This window comes from Thamnophis sirtalis, unplaced genomic scaffold, assembly GCF_051295495.1.
Source record: "Thamnophis sirtalis isolate CommonGarterSnake01/CBP01778 unplaced genomic scaffold, rThaSir2_p1.2 scaffold_2, whole genome shotgun sequence".
Classification (NCBI taxonomy): Eukaryota; Metazoa; Chordata; class Lepidosauria; order Squamata; family Natricidae; genus Thamnophis; species Thamnophis sirtalis.
The window spans coordinates 137,393,494-137,412,119 of NW_028261382.1; the positions used below are offsets into that span (position 1 = coordinate 137,393,494).

General features: G+C 41.1%; 1 protein-coding gene across 5 annotated transcripts in view; it reads right to left on the bottom strand.

The window, feature by feature from the left end:
* Positions 1 to 18,626, bottom strand: part of CHD7 (chromodomain helicase DNA binding protein 7) — a 217,629-nt gene that overhangs the window by 113,250 nt on the left and 85,753 nt on the right. For all 5 annotated transcript variants that reach the window (XM_087707027.1, XM_087707026.1, XM_087707023.1 and 2 more), the window contains one exon: positions 1,589 to 2,019. In XM_087707027.1, coding sequence (XP_087563153.1) covers positions 1,589 to 2,019 — 431 coding nt within the window. The remainder of the gene's footprint in view (positions 1 to 1,588; positions 2,020 to 18,626) is intronic.

The following is an 18,626-nucleotide window of genomic DNA, read 5'->3' on the forward strand; positions in this document are numbered from 1 at the left end:
TACTAATAGTTCTAAGCTTTTCTAAAAAAATATGTTGGGTTCTGTTCCACAAAACACGTAAAATTAACAAAAGTTCCTTAAATTATAGATTTACATGATAAAATAGTTATGCAGCTAAAGGGCAGAAATAAAAGGTGGCTGAAAATAAAAGAAACAAAGATCGATAAATGTATCCAAAACAGGTTTCATTATTCCTGAAAACCCGTGTCATGCAACCATCTTTCAAGTGCCTTATTTATTATATTTATTATATTTAAAAACAAAACAATAACAATTAATAAATACAAAGATCTATTCTTCTGGGATACTGGTGATGAAATGAGACATAGGCTAGCAACACAAAACTAAATGTTTTCTATTTAGGGACAATCTTGTCACACATGAATATTCCTGAAAAAAATCTGCTCCCCTGGTATAATACATTTCTTTAGAATTCTTGTGATTGTCATAAAGATAATTTAGAAAACTGCAATAAGATCCTATCTCACGAAAAACTTAAAAATACTTTATGAGGTTATTCAGAGTTCCAGTTATATTTACAATGTTGTTTCAACAGCAGAAAATTTGATTATAAAAAAGTACAAATATATCCTGTCTCACCCCCACACAGACACACTACCTCCAAATAGTACTATAATGACAGAGGAACCAATTCTTAAGAACAAGTTAAGAGAAAGTGAATGGGTAGTGTGGGAAGTTATCATCCAGCCCTCTCCCTGAAAAATGAAATATCCTAGGAAATATTGAAAAGGCAGAATATTTCTCTGGATGTGAACAGAAAGAAACATGTTTAAAAGACAGAATAGTTGCCTGTAGCTTCCTGCCTATCCCCACTGTTAATGGGCCATTAACAGGCCAAGCTAGTCCACTTTACATAATAAAGACTTCACCAGCAGCTACAGCAGGAAAGCATGATAATATTGGCCCTTTACTGAACTGGCCACATGGCATCTGAGAACTCATCCATACCTGGATTCAAAACACAGCCTAGAGAGTAGCCCCTGCATGGCCCCATGGGAGTCTGACAACCAATCAGAATACATTTCTTACACAGGAACAGGAAACAGAGAGGTGGGACTAAACAGGTTATAAAAAGCCTAGCAAGCCCCTCCTTCGGCCCTTCTCTTCTTCTCCACCAACATTGAAGCATGTGGTCACCTTTTCTGTTCAGGGCTCAAGCCATGTGGCCCCGTCCAACAATAAACCATCTTTCCAAGCAGCCTCCATGTCTCCAGTGTCTTTTTCCCCACTTGGAGCTGAACCCAGAAGGACATTTCTTTCATCAGTAGCTTAGTGAAGTCAGTGTCCTTGTATTAACTGCCTCTTTCAAAGTCAGACTTGCAATTCTGATTGAAATTAAGGTTTATGTTTCTTTGCCCTGTATCTGGGTCCAAATCAGCCTATAATTCAATATATTTTGGAAACCACACAATAAAAACATTTTAGTTTGTGCTTGTTAATTTTAAATCAACATAAAACAATTTAAAATGGGCTTTAATGACTCTTAAAACATTTTTCACTAATTTAAACATTTAATGTTAAACTTGCAAAACAGTATTTCACTGGATCTATTTGTTCTCTTCCATACCTTGCTTTTTTGCTGGTCTTGGGTTTTGGTGTGGTATGTTTTACTTTCTTCTCCTTTGGCTCTTTGGGGATTTTGGGGGTTTTGGGTGTCTTGGGTTCCTTAGGCTCCTTCTTCTCCTTGGGTTCCTTCAAATCCTTCGGATCCTTTTTCACCTTAGGTTTCTTCTTTTTCTTTTTTTCTTCCTGGGAGCCTTCTAGGCCTTTTCTAGTAGAATCCTGGTTGTCAAGGCCACCAGGAAAGCCTTCCTTTCCAAATCCTTTGCTGGGACCTTCTGCAACAATATGATTGTTTTTCTTTTTCTTTTTCTTTTGCTGTGGTTGCAGCTCAATTGAGGGAAGGTAATCATCACTTTTCAAGAGCTGGGCATTCGGTCCACTAACCTGAGACATGTCTGGCACTGTTTTTTCTAGGAAGGGTTCCGACGGAGAATGCTAGGAGAAATAAATGAACATTAAATAACTAAATGCTTTAAATTAGTTCATGGAAAATATGCAGGTTATAAATCAATACAGAAAATACATTTCATGTTTTAAATAGAAAGCCATTCTAGAAACTGTTAATGAAGCATATTTCTGCTAGAACAGGAACTGAAGCACGAAAGATAGGACTGCTTCAGTATGTTCAAACCTAAATAAAAAGGTGCAAAAGGTGAATATAAATAAGTGAATATGAAAATACGCATGATTATTTTAACTGACAATCACATAACCCTGTTTGTTATCAGTACATCAATGATTTGAAAAGGGACTGACAAATAAAATGCTATAAAAGAAAATTTGGAAAAAAAAAACACTTGCATATGTGCCAGAACATTAATTTGTACAAAATTAATGAAATTTCAAAGCAATTTAAAATGATACATGGTCCTGAAGCCTATTGCTTATCTCCTCTGTCCATGTTTTATAGCTTATATTAGCTTATATTAGAATTGTAATCTGTTGTTCTTAAAAGAATTTAGGCTATTTATTTATTTATTTATTTATTTATTTATTTATTTATTTATTTATTTATTTATTTATTTATTTATTTGTGATAAACCCAGCCATTCAAGTCTCACAACAGTTTTGTAGCAATCCAATAAAAAGATACAACCTCTAAAAATGACTACAATATAAGTAATAAAATCAAACTTTGTTAAGCATCTAATGGAAAAAGTAAACACAATCAAAATATATGACAAAATAAACAGTACAATTAAATTAAAGTTAAAATATGGCAAATATTAACTAGCCACCAAACATTCTATAGAAGAGCAGGGTCTTAAGCAACTTCTAGAATGTTAAGAGAGATGGTGTAAACATAGTTCCACAGGGAAAATTATTCCATATAGCAAAACAGCGTCAGAGAAAAAGGACCTCCTTTTGCTTCACAAAATGAAATATATAACAGAAGCTCTTCTCAGGAACAGCAAAGCTGATGGGATGCTTAGGTGGATCTACTGCATGGAGATACCACTATTTAAAATCCATTGTCTCAAGCAGCTGGTAGTAATTACAGAAGTTCATGGCAAGCTACATACTCTGAGATCCTCTTTTAATCCACTACATAATGCAGGTTTTTCAAGATGAGTTCTCTTTCATCTTCAGAAACTAGACACAGGATTCCAGATTTACCTCAATTATAGAAAATCACTTGCTCATCAACTGTTTATAAATGAAGAGCACTTTTATGTAAGCAAGATAAATCCAGTTATGTATTGTCAAATCTACAGCTCTTCATCATTATGAAAGAAGGAAGAGGGCAGAAATATGAAACCAACTAATAACAAGCATTTTGATGATTTGACAAATTGGATTTTTCTCTCATATCAATAGAAATATGACATCCCCATTTATATGGTATGTTCAGAGTTTAAACATAGGTGCAAGGTGTACAAGCTGTAAATTAGTTTCATACTGTCTTTTGTTTAATAAAATTCTACATACTTTCTTCTGGTGACTGTTTTAATATTTTCATTTATCTTCTTTTTACTTAATTCCATTTTTTCCAAGTCTGCCTTTTTTTAGTCATTTCTACCATGCTGCTATTTAATCATTTATTAATCTCCACAATTCTTTTTCCAGATTTTGATTCCAAAATAGTTGTTTGTTCTGATAACTAAGCAAAGTGACTAAATTAGTGGACCAACGAAATGCTGTGAACATAGTATACTTGGATTTCAGTAAGGCATTTGACAAAGTAAGACAACCTACTTCTTAATGTCTATGGAGATTCTCAGTCATCCAGGTCACAGTTGTCACAAAGGTGATTTCTCAAAAGGGAACTGGACTTTCTGGTTTTTATTTGAAGACATTTCACATCTCATCCAAGAAGCTTCTTGGATGAGATGCAAAATGTCTTCAAAGAAAAACCAGAAAGTCCAGTTGTCTCTTAATAACTTGAGAATATCTCAGATTTGTAAATCTGAGAAATTATGGAAGACAAGTGCAATGTCAGAAAATTATAGAAACAACCTGGAAGGAAAAACGTAAGAAGAGAATAGGGCTGGAGATGTTTATAATAGAGAAGATGAAAAGAAATGTGATATTTGCCTTTTTATCTCAGAATGGCCTTCATGTAGAAAAAAAAAGCAGTATTATTCACAGGTGCCTGAAGAAGACATGACAAGGCATAATGAGTTTAAATTACATCCAGTCATATTTCCTAATGTCAAGGGGGTGTTCAACAGTGAAATAGAATGCCTTGGAAGGTGTGGACTCTCCTGTGCTGGAGCATTTGAAAAGAAATTGGATAGCTATCTGTTATTGATGCCTGCACTTGATAGAATGTTGGACTAAGTCAGAGGTGTCAAACTCAAGGCCCGTGAGCCGGATCTGACCTGTGGGGTGCTTAAATTTGGCCTGCAAGGCTGGCCTGGAAATATCAAAGGACCAGCCCGTGGTGCTCTGCTAGCCAAAATAGGCCATGTGCGTCCTCCATGCAGCCCATTTTCACCCTCCATGGCCTTCTGCAACACTCAGCAGCCAAACGGGATATGTGGAGGCTCCATCCTGGTTTTGGCAGAGTGCTGCTGGAGGTCATGGAGGGCGAAAACAGGCCACGTGGGAGCCTCTCAGGGTCTCTGTGTGTCCTGTTTTTGGCCGGCAATGCTTCTGGAGGCCATGGAGGACAAAAATAAGGTGTGGGGGGAAACATGCCCCTCCCCAGGCCCTGTTTTGGCCAGTAAAGTGCTGCAGGAGGCTGTTCAGTCTGAAAACAGGCAGTCCCCCCACGTCCTATTGTGACCAGCAGGGTGCGGCAAGCATCTCTCTCCTCCCCCCCCTCCCCGCCGGCCTGCAAAAGAGAACTCTAATGCTGAGCCAGACCTTGAAGAAATCCAATTTGACACCCCTGGACTAGATTATCTTCAGGATCTATTCAACTTCTTACATTATTCTTCCTTTTAAAACATCAATAGTGTTTGTTTTCAATTTTGTCTGCCTTTCATACTATATTTTGGTGTTATTATATAGATTATATAGATCTATGTGGATCATATTTTGATTACTGTAGAATTACATAATACCGTGGAAACACACCGAGAAATCTTGGGATAATCACTCTTATTTAGGATAACTATCAAAATTCACATCTGAGCTTTGCAGTAAATAACTTGTCATAGCATTTAAATCAGGTGATTGTAAGATTGGCTGACCATCCTTTTGGGAAATTGCCAGTTCCCATCTAGCCAGCCACAATTCTTTTCTCTTTCTATTCCTTCTACATTCACAAGTATTGTGATTCTTTTCCATCTCCTTCTGCTAATGGATAACTGTACGATTGTCCTCCTCCTTCTATCTTGGGAATTCCCTTCATTTTTTCTCCTTTCTAACTGTGAGCAATGGGAAAAGGAGGCATTTCTTTTTATCTTATCTAATACTTCTTTCTTCTTTTTATTTCAGAAGTCCCTTTCTCGACTTCAATGAAAAAATCTAGATGTCTTATTAGTCTCAACAGCAACTGTTGTCTCCTCCTAGTTTTCAACATCACTGAAATATACAGACATTTCTCTACATATCCAGGTAGGCAGCCCCTTCAATGCCACAAGTGTGAAATATGCTTCACCCCAAATTCCACGTAATGGAGTGCATGGGTAACCTTGAAAAAAGAGAAGAGGAGATGCTGCTGAGAAAACCATCAGACAATAGACACAAGAGTCCATACTCATTTATCAGTCAAAGAAACTTAGGAAATACCAACCCTAAGGAGTCTACCACGTTTCTCCAAAAAGAAAAGGACTACTCACTTGTCATAGATTAAATTTTGATAGAATTTATCAGCCAGTAGATTATAAAAGGGCTAATAAAGAAAAAAAGTCACTGTTTGTAGAATATCTTGCAAAAAGTTATCATTATTATTGTGAAAAAAAAGAGATGATCCAAATTAACAGTCAGGAAAGCAAATAATTAGAGGTTAGAATCGGAATCCGATTCTACTCCTTGATGGTACATGTATTAAAAGCATATAAAATCCCATACATAGGGGCATGACACAAATAAATCAACTATATCTTAAGAGAAGATGATTTCTATATACCATTCCTTCCTGCAACTGCTGAGCACCATGACATGGATAGTTTTTAACCTTAATGCACTGTATATAATCATTTAAAGTGTGAAGGTCTCCAAATTCAATTCCCAATAGAATCCCATCGAACCCTATTGAATAACCTCTGGCTGCCAACATCTGATGATTCCCAATAAAGATGAAACTGGTAACGTGGTGCCTCCTGGTGGTCAAGATAACTGGGAGATGCCATAATGTCTGGTATCAATATAAAATATAGGAAGTCCTTGACTTATGATTGCAACTGGAAATGGAGCATGGGTGGGTTTCAACCGGTACGGACCGGTATGGCCATACTGGATAGTGAAATTTAGCGTGCCTTCTTGTACCCATTGGTCAGGAGGCTCCAAACCAGAATGCTCCCTCCCCTCCTTCACTCTTTCACTTGCCCTGCCCATCCGCACTATGCTGTCAAAAAGTTCTCAGAAGAACCACCAGAAGAAGAAAGAACTGGTGACTGGCGGGGGGGGGGAGATGTGGGGGAAGAGAGAAGAGGCAGAGGGGCTGCTAGAATAGTGTGTGCATGTGCACAGGTTGTGGGTTTTAAAAACGTCTGAGTGAATCCAGGAAGAGGCAGAGGGGCTGGAAGATACTATAGGAACACATGGTTCCAGCCCTCTGCCTCTTCCCTCTTCCTGGATTCACTCAGACGTTTTTAAAACTCACAGCCTGTACACACACATACACACACTTCCAGTCCCTCTGCCTCTTCCCTCTTCCTGGATTCACTCAGACATTTTCTAAAAAGACTACCTGTAATTAATGTCCAAGGGGGAAAAAAATCATAAAATAATAAACACTACAATAAAATTGAAAGTGATTAAACTACATTAGTATGTATAATGTATACAGAAACAGATCTCATTTTGATGAGATAAACTGGAAAGCACAATTTTTATTTTTAAAAGCAAAAGACTTAAATTGAATTCTGTCCATAAGACAAGAGAAATTTTTAGAAAGACAGAAAGGAGAATTGGAAGAGATGGAAGCTTCATAAATAACAACACAATGGTCACAGTAGAGGCAACAGAAATTGGAAAAAGATATTAAACTAGGCGCTAAAGATATGGACTTTTCTAAATTCTTGGATTATGAATTATAAATGTTTTAACATGCTTCTCAAGAGGGGGTGGGAATCATTATTTGAAAAAATTAAAGCAAGACATTATTTGTCTACAAGAGACCTTGGGTGAAGAATTTATTTCAGCATATATTAAAAAGAGAAATGGAATTGTTTTGAATATTAACCCTCACTTAAATCCAGAAGTTTTATTAATTGATAAACATGGTAGATTCATTGGAATAGAAGTTATATTATACACAGTTAAAAGAATGGTCCTGGGATGCTGCAAATGAAGAAGTAGTGACTGAGAGCAATTCATTCAACAGAACTTTGAACGAATATGTTAAATATTTTAAATATTTTAAATGTAAGTAATGTTAAGATATTAATATTAAAATTACTGTGAAGACCACATTAATGCAGGAAAATGGAGTGGTCTGTCACTTGGTCATTGAAATTGTGGACATGCTGAAAATAACAGATGCTTCTTGAAGGCAGCTATGTGGCAGGCACATGTTGGCCTGGCCAATATTAGATTTGGAGATCTTCAAAAGATAAGTGTGTGATGGGTGATGGGCATGTGGTGAGTAGCCCCAAATCCTGGAGGAGCGGGATGGGAGTTGGGGGGGGGAGAATGGGGGTTGCTTTAGCATCCCTGTGGTCAGTCAGAGCAAATGGCCACAGGGTGCTGCAGTGGCTGTAACTTTGAAATGATAAGTAGCTTATGAGCTTTTATAACTTTGTATACTGTTAAGTGACCAGTTGTATTTCAAGGACTACCTCTTTGATAAAATGGGTTTAAAATGTTGGTTATAATATACAGTGGAACAATTGGAAAAATTTGTGGCTGAAAGATTTGAAATTTACTTTAACTTCTAACTTTAAACAAAATTTTTTAAAATAAAATGATGTATTGTTGGTATTTGTCACCAGAGTAATTGCCTGAAACATACAATGATGCTTTGACTCTTTGTGGGAAACATGAGCAGCATGAAGGGACATTTTACTATATTTGTTGGAGGTGTGAAAAAATAAAAAAGTAAAAAAGATAGAGATGCATATATTGATTCAGAAGACTTTAAAGAACAATTGGAAACAGAGGCATTTTGTTTGGGACTAATAGACATAGAAAAAAATGATCATAAAATAAGATGCAAGTATGTGATCATACAAATCCCCCCCCCCCCCAATACTGGATTAGCTTGTGTAGTTTTTTGGTATTTTTAAACTTTCACTAACAACAACACCGAAAAAAAGTACTGAAATTGTGCTCTTCCACCTACAAAATATTAAACTTGGCTCAATAACTGACGTTATTCAGCAAGAAAAATAAAGCAGAAACTAAATCAGCCAAGAGGCTGGAGGATAAATCCTCCAAAATAGCTTATATTATACACCATAAAAGGAGAACTAAATGTCAGTAAAACGCACACACCCCACATACAATATTAAGAGTTATAAAATTAATGAGTGAAAAACAGTAACAAACAGCAGCTTCTCTCAGTGATATTTCCTATAATATACTCAAAACACACAGGTAAAGAACAATTCTCTAGATCTGTGATGGTTAACCTTTTCGTCCTCACGTGCCAAAATAGTACGTGCGCACGCGACAGCACATGCGTGCCTACACCCATAATGCAATGCACACGTGATACCCCCTGACATGGCCCACCTCCTGTGCATGCATGCACAACATGCTCCTCCTCCCCTGTACATGCGTGTGACCCCACACACACCCCATTTTGGGTCTAGCAGGTCTCCCTGCAGCCTCCTGGGACCACAACTGGAGTGCAGGGGGGCACTGTACTTCCATGCTCTCTTCGCGCATGCACACCCATCTCCTGCATACACACCAAAGACCCAAAAATCAGATGGCCAGCGGGAGGTGCGCACATATGCGCGGTGCAGCTGAGCTGGGGTGATGGTTCGCATGCCCACAAAGAGAGTTCCGCATGCCACCTGTGGCACGCATTCCATAGGTTCGCCATCATGGCTCTAGATGCTCTCAGTTGTATGACTGTCCTATAACAAATTTACCTTTTTTGTTCATTGCAATATTAATATTTAATAATTAATCTAGAAATTAGTTAAAAAAAGAAGCTTTTAATATTTGAAATTTAATTTTATAACTTTCATTTTTCCCACGATTCCAGTTCAAACTTATAAAACTGAAGAAAAATGAGCAAAGTTCCAGACACTAATAATACTGATTATTAACCTCTGAAATATGAGGAAAACCCCTTTTTCTTGTAGTTAACAATGTGTTTTAGCCCCTTCCCTGCCAACTAAAAGATGAGGAATGAAAATATAACTCATAAAACAATTTCAATACAAAGTTTATTTATAAATGGATCTAATACTATACAAGGTTTATTTCTAGAAAACGTGAGATTAGAAATTTAAAGAAAATATAAGCCCAGAAATTTAATATATAATAAAGGCAAACATATAGGATATAGTTTGCTGATCCGAATTAATTTTAGATTATTTTATGAGAAGCTAGTAAAGTTTTAACAACAATTTTAAAAGCCATTGTAGGAGATGATCAAGTTGTGCCCAAGGGAAATTGATCAAACGAATCATAAGTCACGAGTACCTATGTTCCTGCAAGAGAACTAAATCCAGCCCACCTTGAATGCCTTCTTATACCCTTTTATTTTCCTCGATAGTAGGTCAGATTTGTGTAGAGAGCTTAAGCTTGCAATAAATTTCATATTCATTTGAACTGCCTGAAACTCCTGATTTCCCTGGCGGTTGTTAGCTACACATCTCAGCAGCTTAGTTGTTGCTCATTACTCATACTCATTAGAAATGAAATGAGTTCTATCAGTCTGAAACTCAAATGGAGATTAAAACAGAAGAAAATTAAGTGGCAGTATTTAAAATTGGCCATCAAGTATATGTGCTCCATCCATGCCTACCACAGATATCATTTGCTGACATGGAAGCAAATTCTGTTTAGAAAACATCTTTTTTCAGAGGCTTAATGAAGGCCAGATGGCAATTTATGCATATATAATGCAACAATATATTAAAATGAGTTTTTTAAAATAAGTTAATTAAGATAACAACTGTGTTTGTTTGAACTATAAAGCCTCTTGATAAAACTTAGTGAAAGCTGACTGTGACTTTTCCAATTTGGAAAATAGGAGGAAGAAGTTTTATGTATGTCCACTAACCGCCTTAAGTTATTTATGAAAATTTTTATTTCTTTTTCAAATGTTACCAATACTTAAAAGAGATGCGAATCTTTTAGAATGGCAGAAGGGTATCAACAAATTTGTGTGGGCAGGAAAGAAGCCGAGGGTAAAGATGAAAATAATGCAAGATGCACGCGAAAGAGGAGGATTGAAATTACCTAACTTAAAATTATACTATGACGCAGTGGCATTATCTGCAATTAGTGATTGGATTCATCTAACTAATGACAGAATTTTGAATATCGAGGGATATGATTTGTTATATGGTTGGCATGCTTACCTGTTATTTAACAAAAAAACGGATAAGAAATTTAAAAATCACATCTTAAGAAATGCTTTATTGCGGGTTTGGAAAAAATATCAACATAAACTAAATGATAAAGTGCCCATGTGGGCAATTCCTAGACATGCAATTGAAAATATGAATGTAGAACAAAAACACGATAGAACCACCTATAGACAACTTCTTATCTCAGAAAGAGGGGTGATGGAACTAAAATCTTTAGAGGTACTTAAAGAAGAGAAGGTAGTTCAAACGTGGTTTCAGTATGGTCAACTACAAGCTAGGTGGAAAACAGATCAAAAAACTGGCTTTGTAAAAGTTGAGGATAATTTGTTTAAACAAATAAGAGATCAAAGCTCAATGCATATAAAGAGGATATATAATGTATTAGTACAGATGGATTCTGAAACGGAACTGATTAAGGATTGCATGATAAAATGGGCTCAGAATGTCGAGGAACCAATAATGCTTGAAACATGGGAAAGAATCTGGGTAAGAAATGTGAAATTTACACAAGCACAAAACTTGAGAGAAAATTTTTATAAGATGTTTTATAGATGGCACCTAGATCCTAAAAAGCTTGCCTCTATGTATCCAAATGTTCAACCTAAATGTTGGAGATGTGGTTCTTGTGATGCTACATATTTTCATATATGGTGGACATGTCGTAATGTTAAGGCATTCTGGATAAAAATATGGTGGATCCTGCAAAACATCTTTAAAAGAAGGATAAAATTTACCCCCCAGTTGTTTTTACTGGGTATATGTATTGATTTTACAGTAGCAGAGACTAATTTGATCCTGTATTTAATAACGGCAGCAAGACTCTTGGTGGCGCAGTATTGGAAGAAGAAGGATTTACCCACAATTCAAGAATGGACTTTGAAAGTTATGAACTTAGCCGAAATGGCCAAAATCTCAGCATATCTCAAAGAACATTCAAACGAGAGATGCAAAAGAGACTGGAAAAAGTGGATTGATTACATAAAAAGTAAATATGGGACTAAGAAACTCCAGATAGCGTATGCTTAGTATCAGTAATAATTTAAATTGTTTAAAATTTGGGTAACAGTATGAAGCTGAGTTCAATGTAGAGATATTTCAGACTGTGATTGTTCAAAAATTATACCACGTATGGTCTTTGGGAAGTCGGGGGGAGGGAAGGGAGGTGGGGATTTAGGGAGAGGGGGGAGGGGGGAAATACAATATGTGTTAAATTCCATGATTGTATTTGTATACTGTGGCTTTTCAATGTTAGTGCGAAAATAGAACAAACCGAATATACTGGAAGGTAATAGATACCGAAGGAAAGAGTCGAGTGAAAGAAGAAGGAGGGTGGAGAGGATGAGAGAGAGGAGAAGGGAGGGAGGGAATGGAGAGGGAGTGATAGGGTTAAGGTTAGAAAGAAGGGGAGGGGAAGTAGGCGTAGAGGGGTGTGTGAGAAGGATGAATGAAAGTTGGAGGGGGTTGAAAGAGGGTGTATGGCAGGTCAAGGTGGTATACTGGGTTTGTATTGTAGAGGGCATTTTCTATATAAGTGAGGGCCGTGTTTATTACTCAATGTTATATGCCCTGATCAAGCACAGTGAATATGTGATTGTATAGAATGAAAACATAATAAAATATATATATTAAAAAAAAAAAGTTATTTATGAAAATTACAGTAAAGGTAGGATAAAAAATACATTAAGAACATACCATGGCAGGGCTTTAAAGTGGCAGCAGGGCCCCGGCGGCAGGGCTTTAAAGCCCCGGCGCCATCCGCCATAGAGCTGGACCCCATAGAGGGACCCCACTCTATGGTGGATGGCACCGGGACTTTAAAGCCCTGGCGCCAGGGCCCTGCTGCCACTTTAAAGCCCTGCCTCTGCGTCCCGGGCGGCAGGGCTTTAAAGTGGTGGCAGAGCTTTAAAGTCTCGGCGCCGTCCGCCATAGAGCGGGACCCGGGTGGCAGGGCTTTAAAGTGGCGGCAGGGCCCCGGCGCTGAGGCTTCAGCAGAGCTTTTGCACTTGCCTCACCGATCATGAAGCTCACCGCACGTCACTGCTTCATCCCATACAGAAGCATAGGTTTATAGCAGAATCTCAGAGACAATATGACTAAATAGAGCGCACTACCACAGACAAAATGGAAGGCAACCATATGGAGAAATCAGCCTACACGACAATAGAGAAATTGTGTGTATTTGTGTGTGTTTTGTGTGTGTGTGTGTGTGTGTGTGTGTTTACTTCGGTTATAAATCCTAGAACTTTTCCACTACTGCTCAATTAACAGACTTCAGTTTGGAAACCAGTTACTTAGCATTTATGTCTAGTATTTCCTGCCTTGTTAGGTGGTTTCCTCCTTGTCAACTTCAACCCTTACAATTGTTTTGAATTTGTTCATTTTCTCTATCCCATCGTACCTCCTGAACTTTGTGTTTGTTTGTTTTTTGCAGTCAACCCATTTTAATTTACTGTATTTATTCTTAACCCTTTTTCACTTAGATTAAGTGCCATCAAGCCATTGTCAATTCTTGGTGAACACATATATTTTCTCCATAACAATTTGTCACTATTTCAGATTTTTCAATAATGTACTCATTGCTCTGTAACTGAGTCCATCTATCTTACCTTGCTGCTAGTTGCCTTCTTCTATTTCCTCTCCCAGCATTAGAGCCTTCTCCAGAGAGCTGGAACTTTGCAAAATGTGTCCAAATTGCTTAATGTGTCTGATAATTTGAACCTGGTCATTTGTCACTTGAGTGAGTACATAGAGTTGATTTGTTTGCTCTCTTGGTTGTCCATAACAGAAATATTCTACAATACCACACTTCAAAACTATCAATACACTTCCATCCTCACTCTAATCAAGATAGGAAAAAACAACCAGAGATAGGTATCCTTTAGATAAACAGGACCTATGCTATGAAGTGCTTTGTAGATGATAACTAGGATTTTGAATTGTACTCTGAAACCACCAGGCAACCACTGCAGTTTGCAGAACAGTGGGGTCACACAGATTTAATATGGCATGATCAACCATGCCCACACTACTGTCTTCTGGACCAGGACAGTCCTATGTAGAGTATACTGCAGCAATCCATTCATGACATGCTTAAAGCGTTAGTTCAGAAAAGGTTGCAACTGATGCACAAGATGTACTTGTGCAAAAGTCCTCTTAGCCTTGCTACCTGCTCCTTGATCAGGAACTGTGAGTCAAAGATGACCCCCACATGTGCACCAGTCTTGAATGGGGAAATACAACTCCCAAACCAAAATGGAGGATCCCCAAAGACAGAGAGCTCTTAGGGCCCACAGCTTCTCAGTTTTGTTCGGATTGAGCCAAAATGTGCTCCTCCCTATCCATCCCTGCACAGCCTCCAGGCATCTCAGTAAGGAGATTTAGACAGCAGGCAGGTATTGAGTTATACAACTGAGCATCATCCATATATTGACTATGGACCCAGGCCAGTAGTTGACCTCATTTAGAGGTTTGGGTAGAGGTTAAGCAGAAGGGGAGAGAGAGTTAAACAAAAAAAGGGCTGTGGACATAATCTCTCTCCCCCCACATTTAAACAAAGATTGAAAATAGGAAAACCATTGCAAAATAGTGGCCTCCCCACTGCCAAACTTTTTAGCTGATCTTCTTATATTTCTTAAGTACCTTATTTCAACTGTATTCAACTTACTTTCTATTTTTCATTCTGCTTTGCTCTATTCCACTGCTGGGGAGGCATCTGTTAGTATAGGACCGTGATGGGAAACCTATGGCACACGTGCTGGAAGTGACACACAGAGCCATCTCTTCAGGCACACGGAGCCATTGCCCATTGCTCTTCCGGGTTCTGGCGCACAGGACAGCCAGTTTTCACATGCACGGGCAGGCCAGAAACTGGGAGAGCAGCCACCCAGTGCGCATGAGCACATCAGGAAGATGATCTTCCTGTTTCCAGTGTGTGCATGCGCATAGGCCACTTGGTCTTCTGGTTTGCATGCATGCACGAAGGCTAGCAACAGCAAGAACAACAGACACATGTGCCAAAAGACTGCTTCCTAAGGGAGCAGAGCTGTCGGCCAGGATGAGTGGGCCCAGGCTTCTCTCCTTTTCCACCTGAGTGGGCTTCTTGCGTGGCCCCAGCCCTCCAGCCTGTGGTGCATCTGTGGTCCAGAGCACCTGGCTGACTTGGGTGCCCCAGAAAAGCCAGACAGCCTCCATGCAGCCCTTCCACCACTGCTGCCAACGAAGCGTAACTGCTTCCCGGCTGACATGACTCTTACTGCACACACTCCCATTTTGGCAACCCTTGGAGCTCAGTTTTCACTGGCAGAGGACTGCAGGAGGCCATTCCAGCCTAAAACAGGGGGGAAACCTACCCAGCCCTTCCGACCTCCATTTTTCCTGGCTAGCAAAAGAAACTAAACAAAAAAAAAAAAGTTCCTTTACCCGAATGGTCGTTTTATGTGCGCTGCAGGAGAGTCCAAGCATGGGTTATCTTCTGTCTATTTGGCCAGAGACTGAGAAGTAAAAGCTTTGGCCATGCCTCTTCCTCTCGGCTGAGCCCAGTTTTTCGACGAAGGCATGGGCCTAGAAGACGTGTTGTGTCAGTTGAATCGACCACCTCTGGATGCTGGACCAGAAGGTCACAGAGTGAGGTTGGATTCTCCTGCAGCGCACATAGAATGACTATTCAGGTAAGACAACAGTCTTTCTTCTGCATGCTGCTTAGAGAGTCCAAGCATGGGACATACCCAAGCTAAATGCCTCAAGGGAAGGAAACAGGCTGGTCCAGCGTCGCCATGTCAGCATGAACCCTTTGTAACACACGTCTCCCAGACAAAGCCTCAGCCAAGGCAAATATGTGCAGCTTGTAATTTCTAACAAAGGGCGATGGAGAGGCACAGGTCACCACCCTGCAAATATCCTCAATGATGCTTGTGTAGTCCAAGTGACCACAGTGGCCTCGCTTCTGGTTGAATGATCCATAATGCAGCCTGGTGTGGGCCTGCCCTGATGTTCATAGGCCATTACAATGCAGACTCGCAACCAGCGACCTATGGTGGATGGTGTTAGCTTTTTCCCCATGGATGTCAGCATGGATAGAGCTTCTACTCATCTGAAGGAGGCGGTTCTCCTGATGTATCTACGGAGAGCTTGTCTCATATCCAAGGTATGCCATCGTCATTTTTGCCCGAGGATGACTAGGCCTCAGGCAAAAATCAAGCAAGATGTCTTCCTGAGCCTGGTGGAACCAGGATTTGACTTTGGGGATGAAGGCTGGATCCAACTGCAAGATGATCTGTTCGGGTGGAAAATGCACAGCTCGTCCCTCGCGTAGAGGGCTGACAGTTTGGAAATCCTCCTGGCAGAGGTGATAGCCATGAGGAAGCGACCTTGAAGGTTAGCAGCCGGAGACTGGTGGACTTCAATAGCACGAATGGTGAAGTGAGGGCCTGTAGAACCAGCGAAAGGTCCCCAGTGGGATATCTATGTATGGTAGGGGGTTTAAGATTAGTCACCCCTTCAGGAAACTGCGAACCCTTGGGTGGTGGGCAAGGGACAGCAATTCGTCATACTTCAAAATTGTGGACAAAGTGGCCACTTGTCTGCGGATAATGTTGGGGGATGGTCCTCTGTTGAGTTCCTCCTGAAAGAAGTCCAGAATTTGTGGGATCGATGCTGAGGAGGGAACTATCTTCCCCTTGGAACACCATTGGCAAAATGCATCCCAGGTCGCATTGTAGATGTGGTTCATGGAGGCTTGTATAGTTTGAATCACCTTGTTGGACCGGTGATCTGCCCTCAGTATCTCCCTTTTAAGTGCCATATGGTCAACTTGAGTTACAGAGGGTCTGGATGCTCCAGAGCCCCCTGGATGAGGGAGATTTTGTTCTGGGGTATCCTCCAGGATGAGATATGGACAGTCCTGTCAGATCGGAGAATCACAGTCTCCTGGACCAGTGAGGAGCCACGAGAAGAACCTCTGACCCCTCCCTCAACACCTTCTTGATAATCCTTGGAATGAGGGGAAGAGGAGGGAAGGCGTGTAAGAGGCTGGGAGGCCACGGGCAGTGGAGAGCATTGGTTCCTTCGGCCCCTCGGGCTGCCAACTGGGAGAAGAACATCGGCAGGTGGGTGACATTGGACGCCACGGTCCTAGAAGTGAACTGGGCTGCAATGAGGGCAGTGGCTGCAGAATACTCAGCAGCTGCTATCAGCTTGCTGATATCCTGCTGCAGCCTGGTGTCCTCGGGTGAGGCTCTGGACTGCATCTGAGGGAGCCAGAGCAATTATGCTCTATTAAAAAAAGGAAGCCGCTGTGTCTGATCTAATCACCCAGGCAGCCGCCAGGTGCATCTTACATGAAGACATCTCTGCTTTCCTATCCTTTGCTTTCAAGCCTTCCACTGTGTTATAAGGGAGGATGGCCCAAGAGGCCAGAGTAGCATCCATAATTGAAACTTTAAGGAGCTCCTTGAGATCCTGATCCACCCCATATTATCTTCCTATCAATCCCGCGAGGGGCAGCGATGGCACCAAGTTGGTGCCACTGATGCTGAATGACGTCTACAAATATCTCTGGGGAAGGAACGTCCTCTTGTTCTGTCACTGCCTCTGTGAACAGCAGCCTACTAGGATCCTGAGGACCTGGTGACGTATTGGTTAGTTCATTTGCCACTCCCATATTAGCCGTTGTTTTGGCCTTAAACAGCAAGGTCTTGAATAGTGTGGGGTGAAACAGCGCTTAAATTGCTGTGGGGATTGCCTGATTGTGTACATCTGAGAAGGCTGGGACTATAACCAGGTGCCTCCTACACTGAGTGCTTTGCAGAAGTGTTAGGGGGGCCTAGGTTTAACCCCAGCCTTAGAATGTATGATTCGAAGGGCATGCCGGGGACTTCGGCGGCTTCGGGGGAAGATGGGGGGGGGGCTATGGACACAGGAGTGGGCCGGAGCATTACGATCCTAACTGGGAGGGGCAGATATGGCGGGGACTTTAGGGCGAGCCATTACTGGGGAAAAGGGTTCGCTATGTTACAGAGATCCCTCCTTCCGGCCCTATTAGTCCCACTCCAAGGCCAGATGGCGCGAGTAGTCAGGGCCCTGGTCTCAAGCTGCTGTTGCTAAATGCTAGGTCTGTGGTTCACAAGGCTCCCCTCGTCCGGGACCTAATTTTAGACGAGAGGGCAGACCTGGCATGTATTACTGAAACCTGGCTGGGCCTGGAGGGAGGAGTCCCCCTCACTGAAATGTGTCCAGAGGGTTTTCAGGTGTTTCATCAGCCACGATCCCAGTGAAGGGGTGGGGGAGTGGCCATTGTTATCCGGGAGTCTTTAGTTCCTCGTAGGATCCCTGCTCCGGAGCTTGTCGGGTGTGAGTCCTTGCTGGTGAAGTTGGACCTTGAGGGTCAAGTGGGCTTGTTGTTAACGTACCTGCCTCCTAACAACGTGACAACAGCTCTCCCCTTGCTCCTCAAGTCAGTAGCCGAGCTGGCAGTTGAGTTCCCCAGGCTTATGGTGCTGGGGGACTTCAATTTGCCTTCACTCGGCGAGCACTCTGATGGAGCGCAGGAGTTCATGGCCTCCATGACAGCCATGGGCTTGACCCAAGTAATTCGGGATCCGACCCACTCAGCGGGTCACACGCTTGACCTCGTATTTCTCTCGGAGCAGTGGAGTTGTGATCTTGGTTTGAGGGGTATTGAGATCTTGCCCCTGTCATGGTCGGACCACTGCCTACTGAGGGTTGACTTTCGGAGGCCAATCTCCCACTGTAGGGAGAAGGAACCGATTAGGTGGTTCCACCCCAGGTGCCTTATGGACCCGTCAGGCTCTCAGACGGCACTTGGTGTTATACCTGATACTCTCGCCCGCAGTCCGGTTGGGGCCTTGGTCGCTGCTTGGAACTCGGCGACGGCAGAGGCTCTTAACCGGATTGCGCCTTTACGGCCGATCCGAGGCAGTG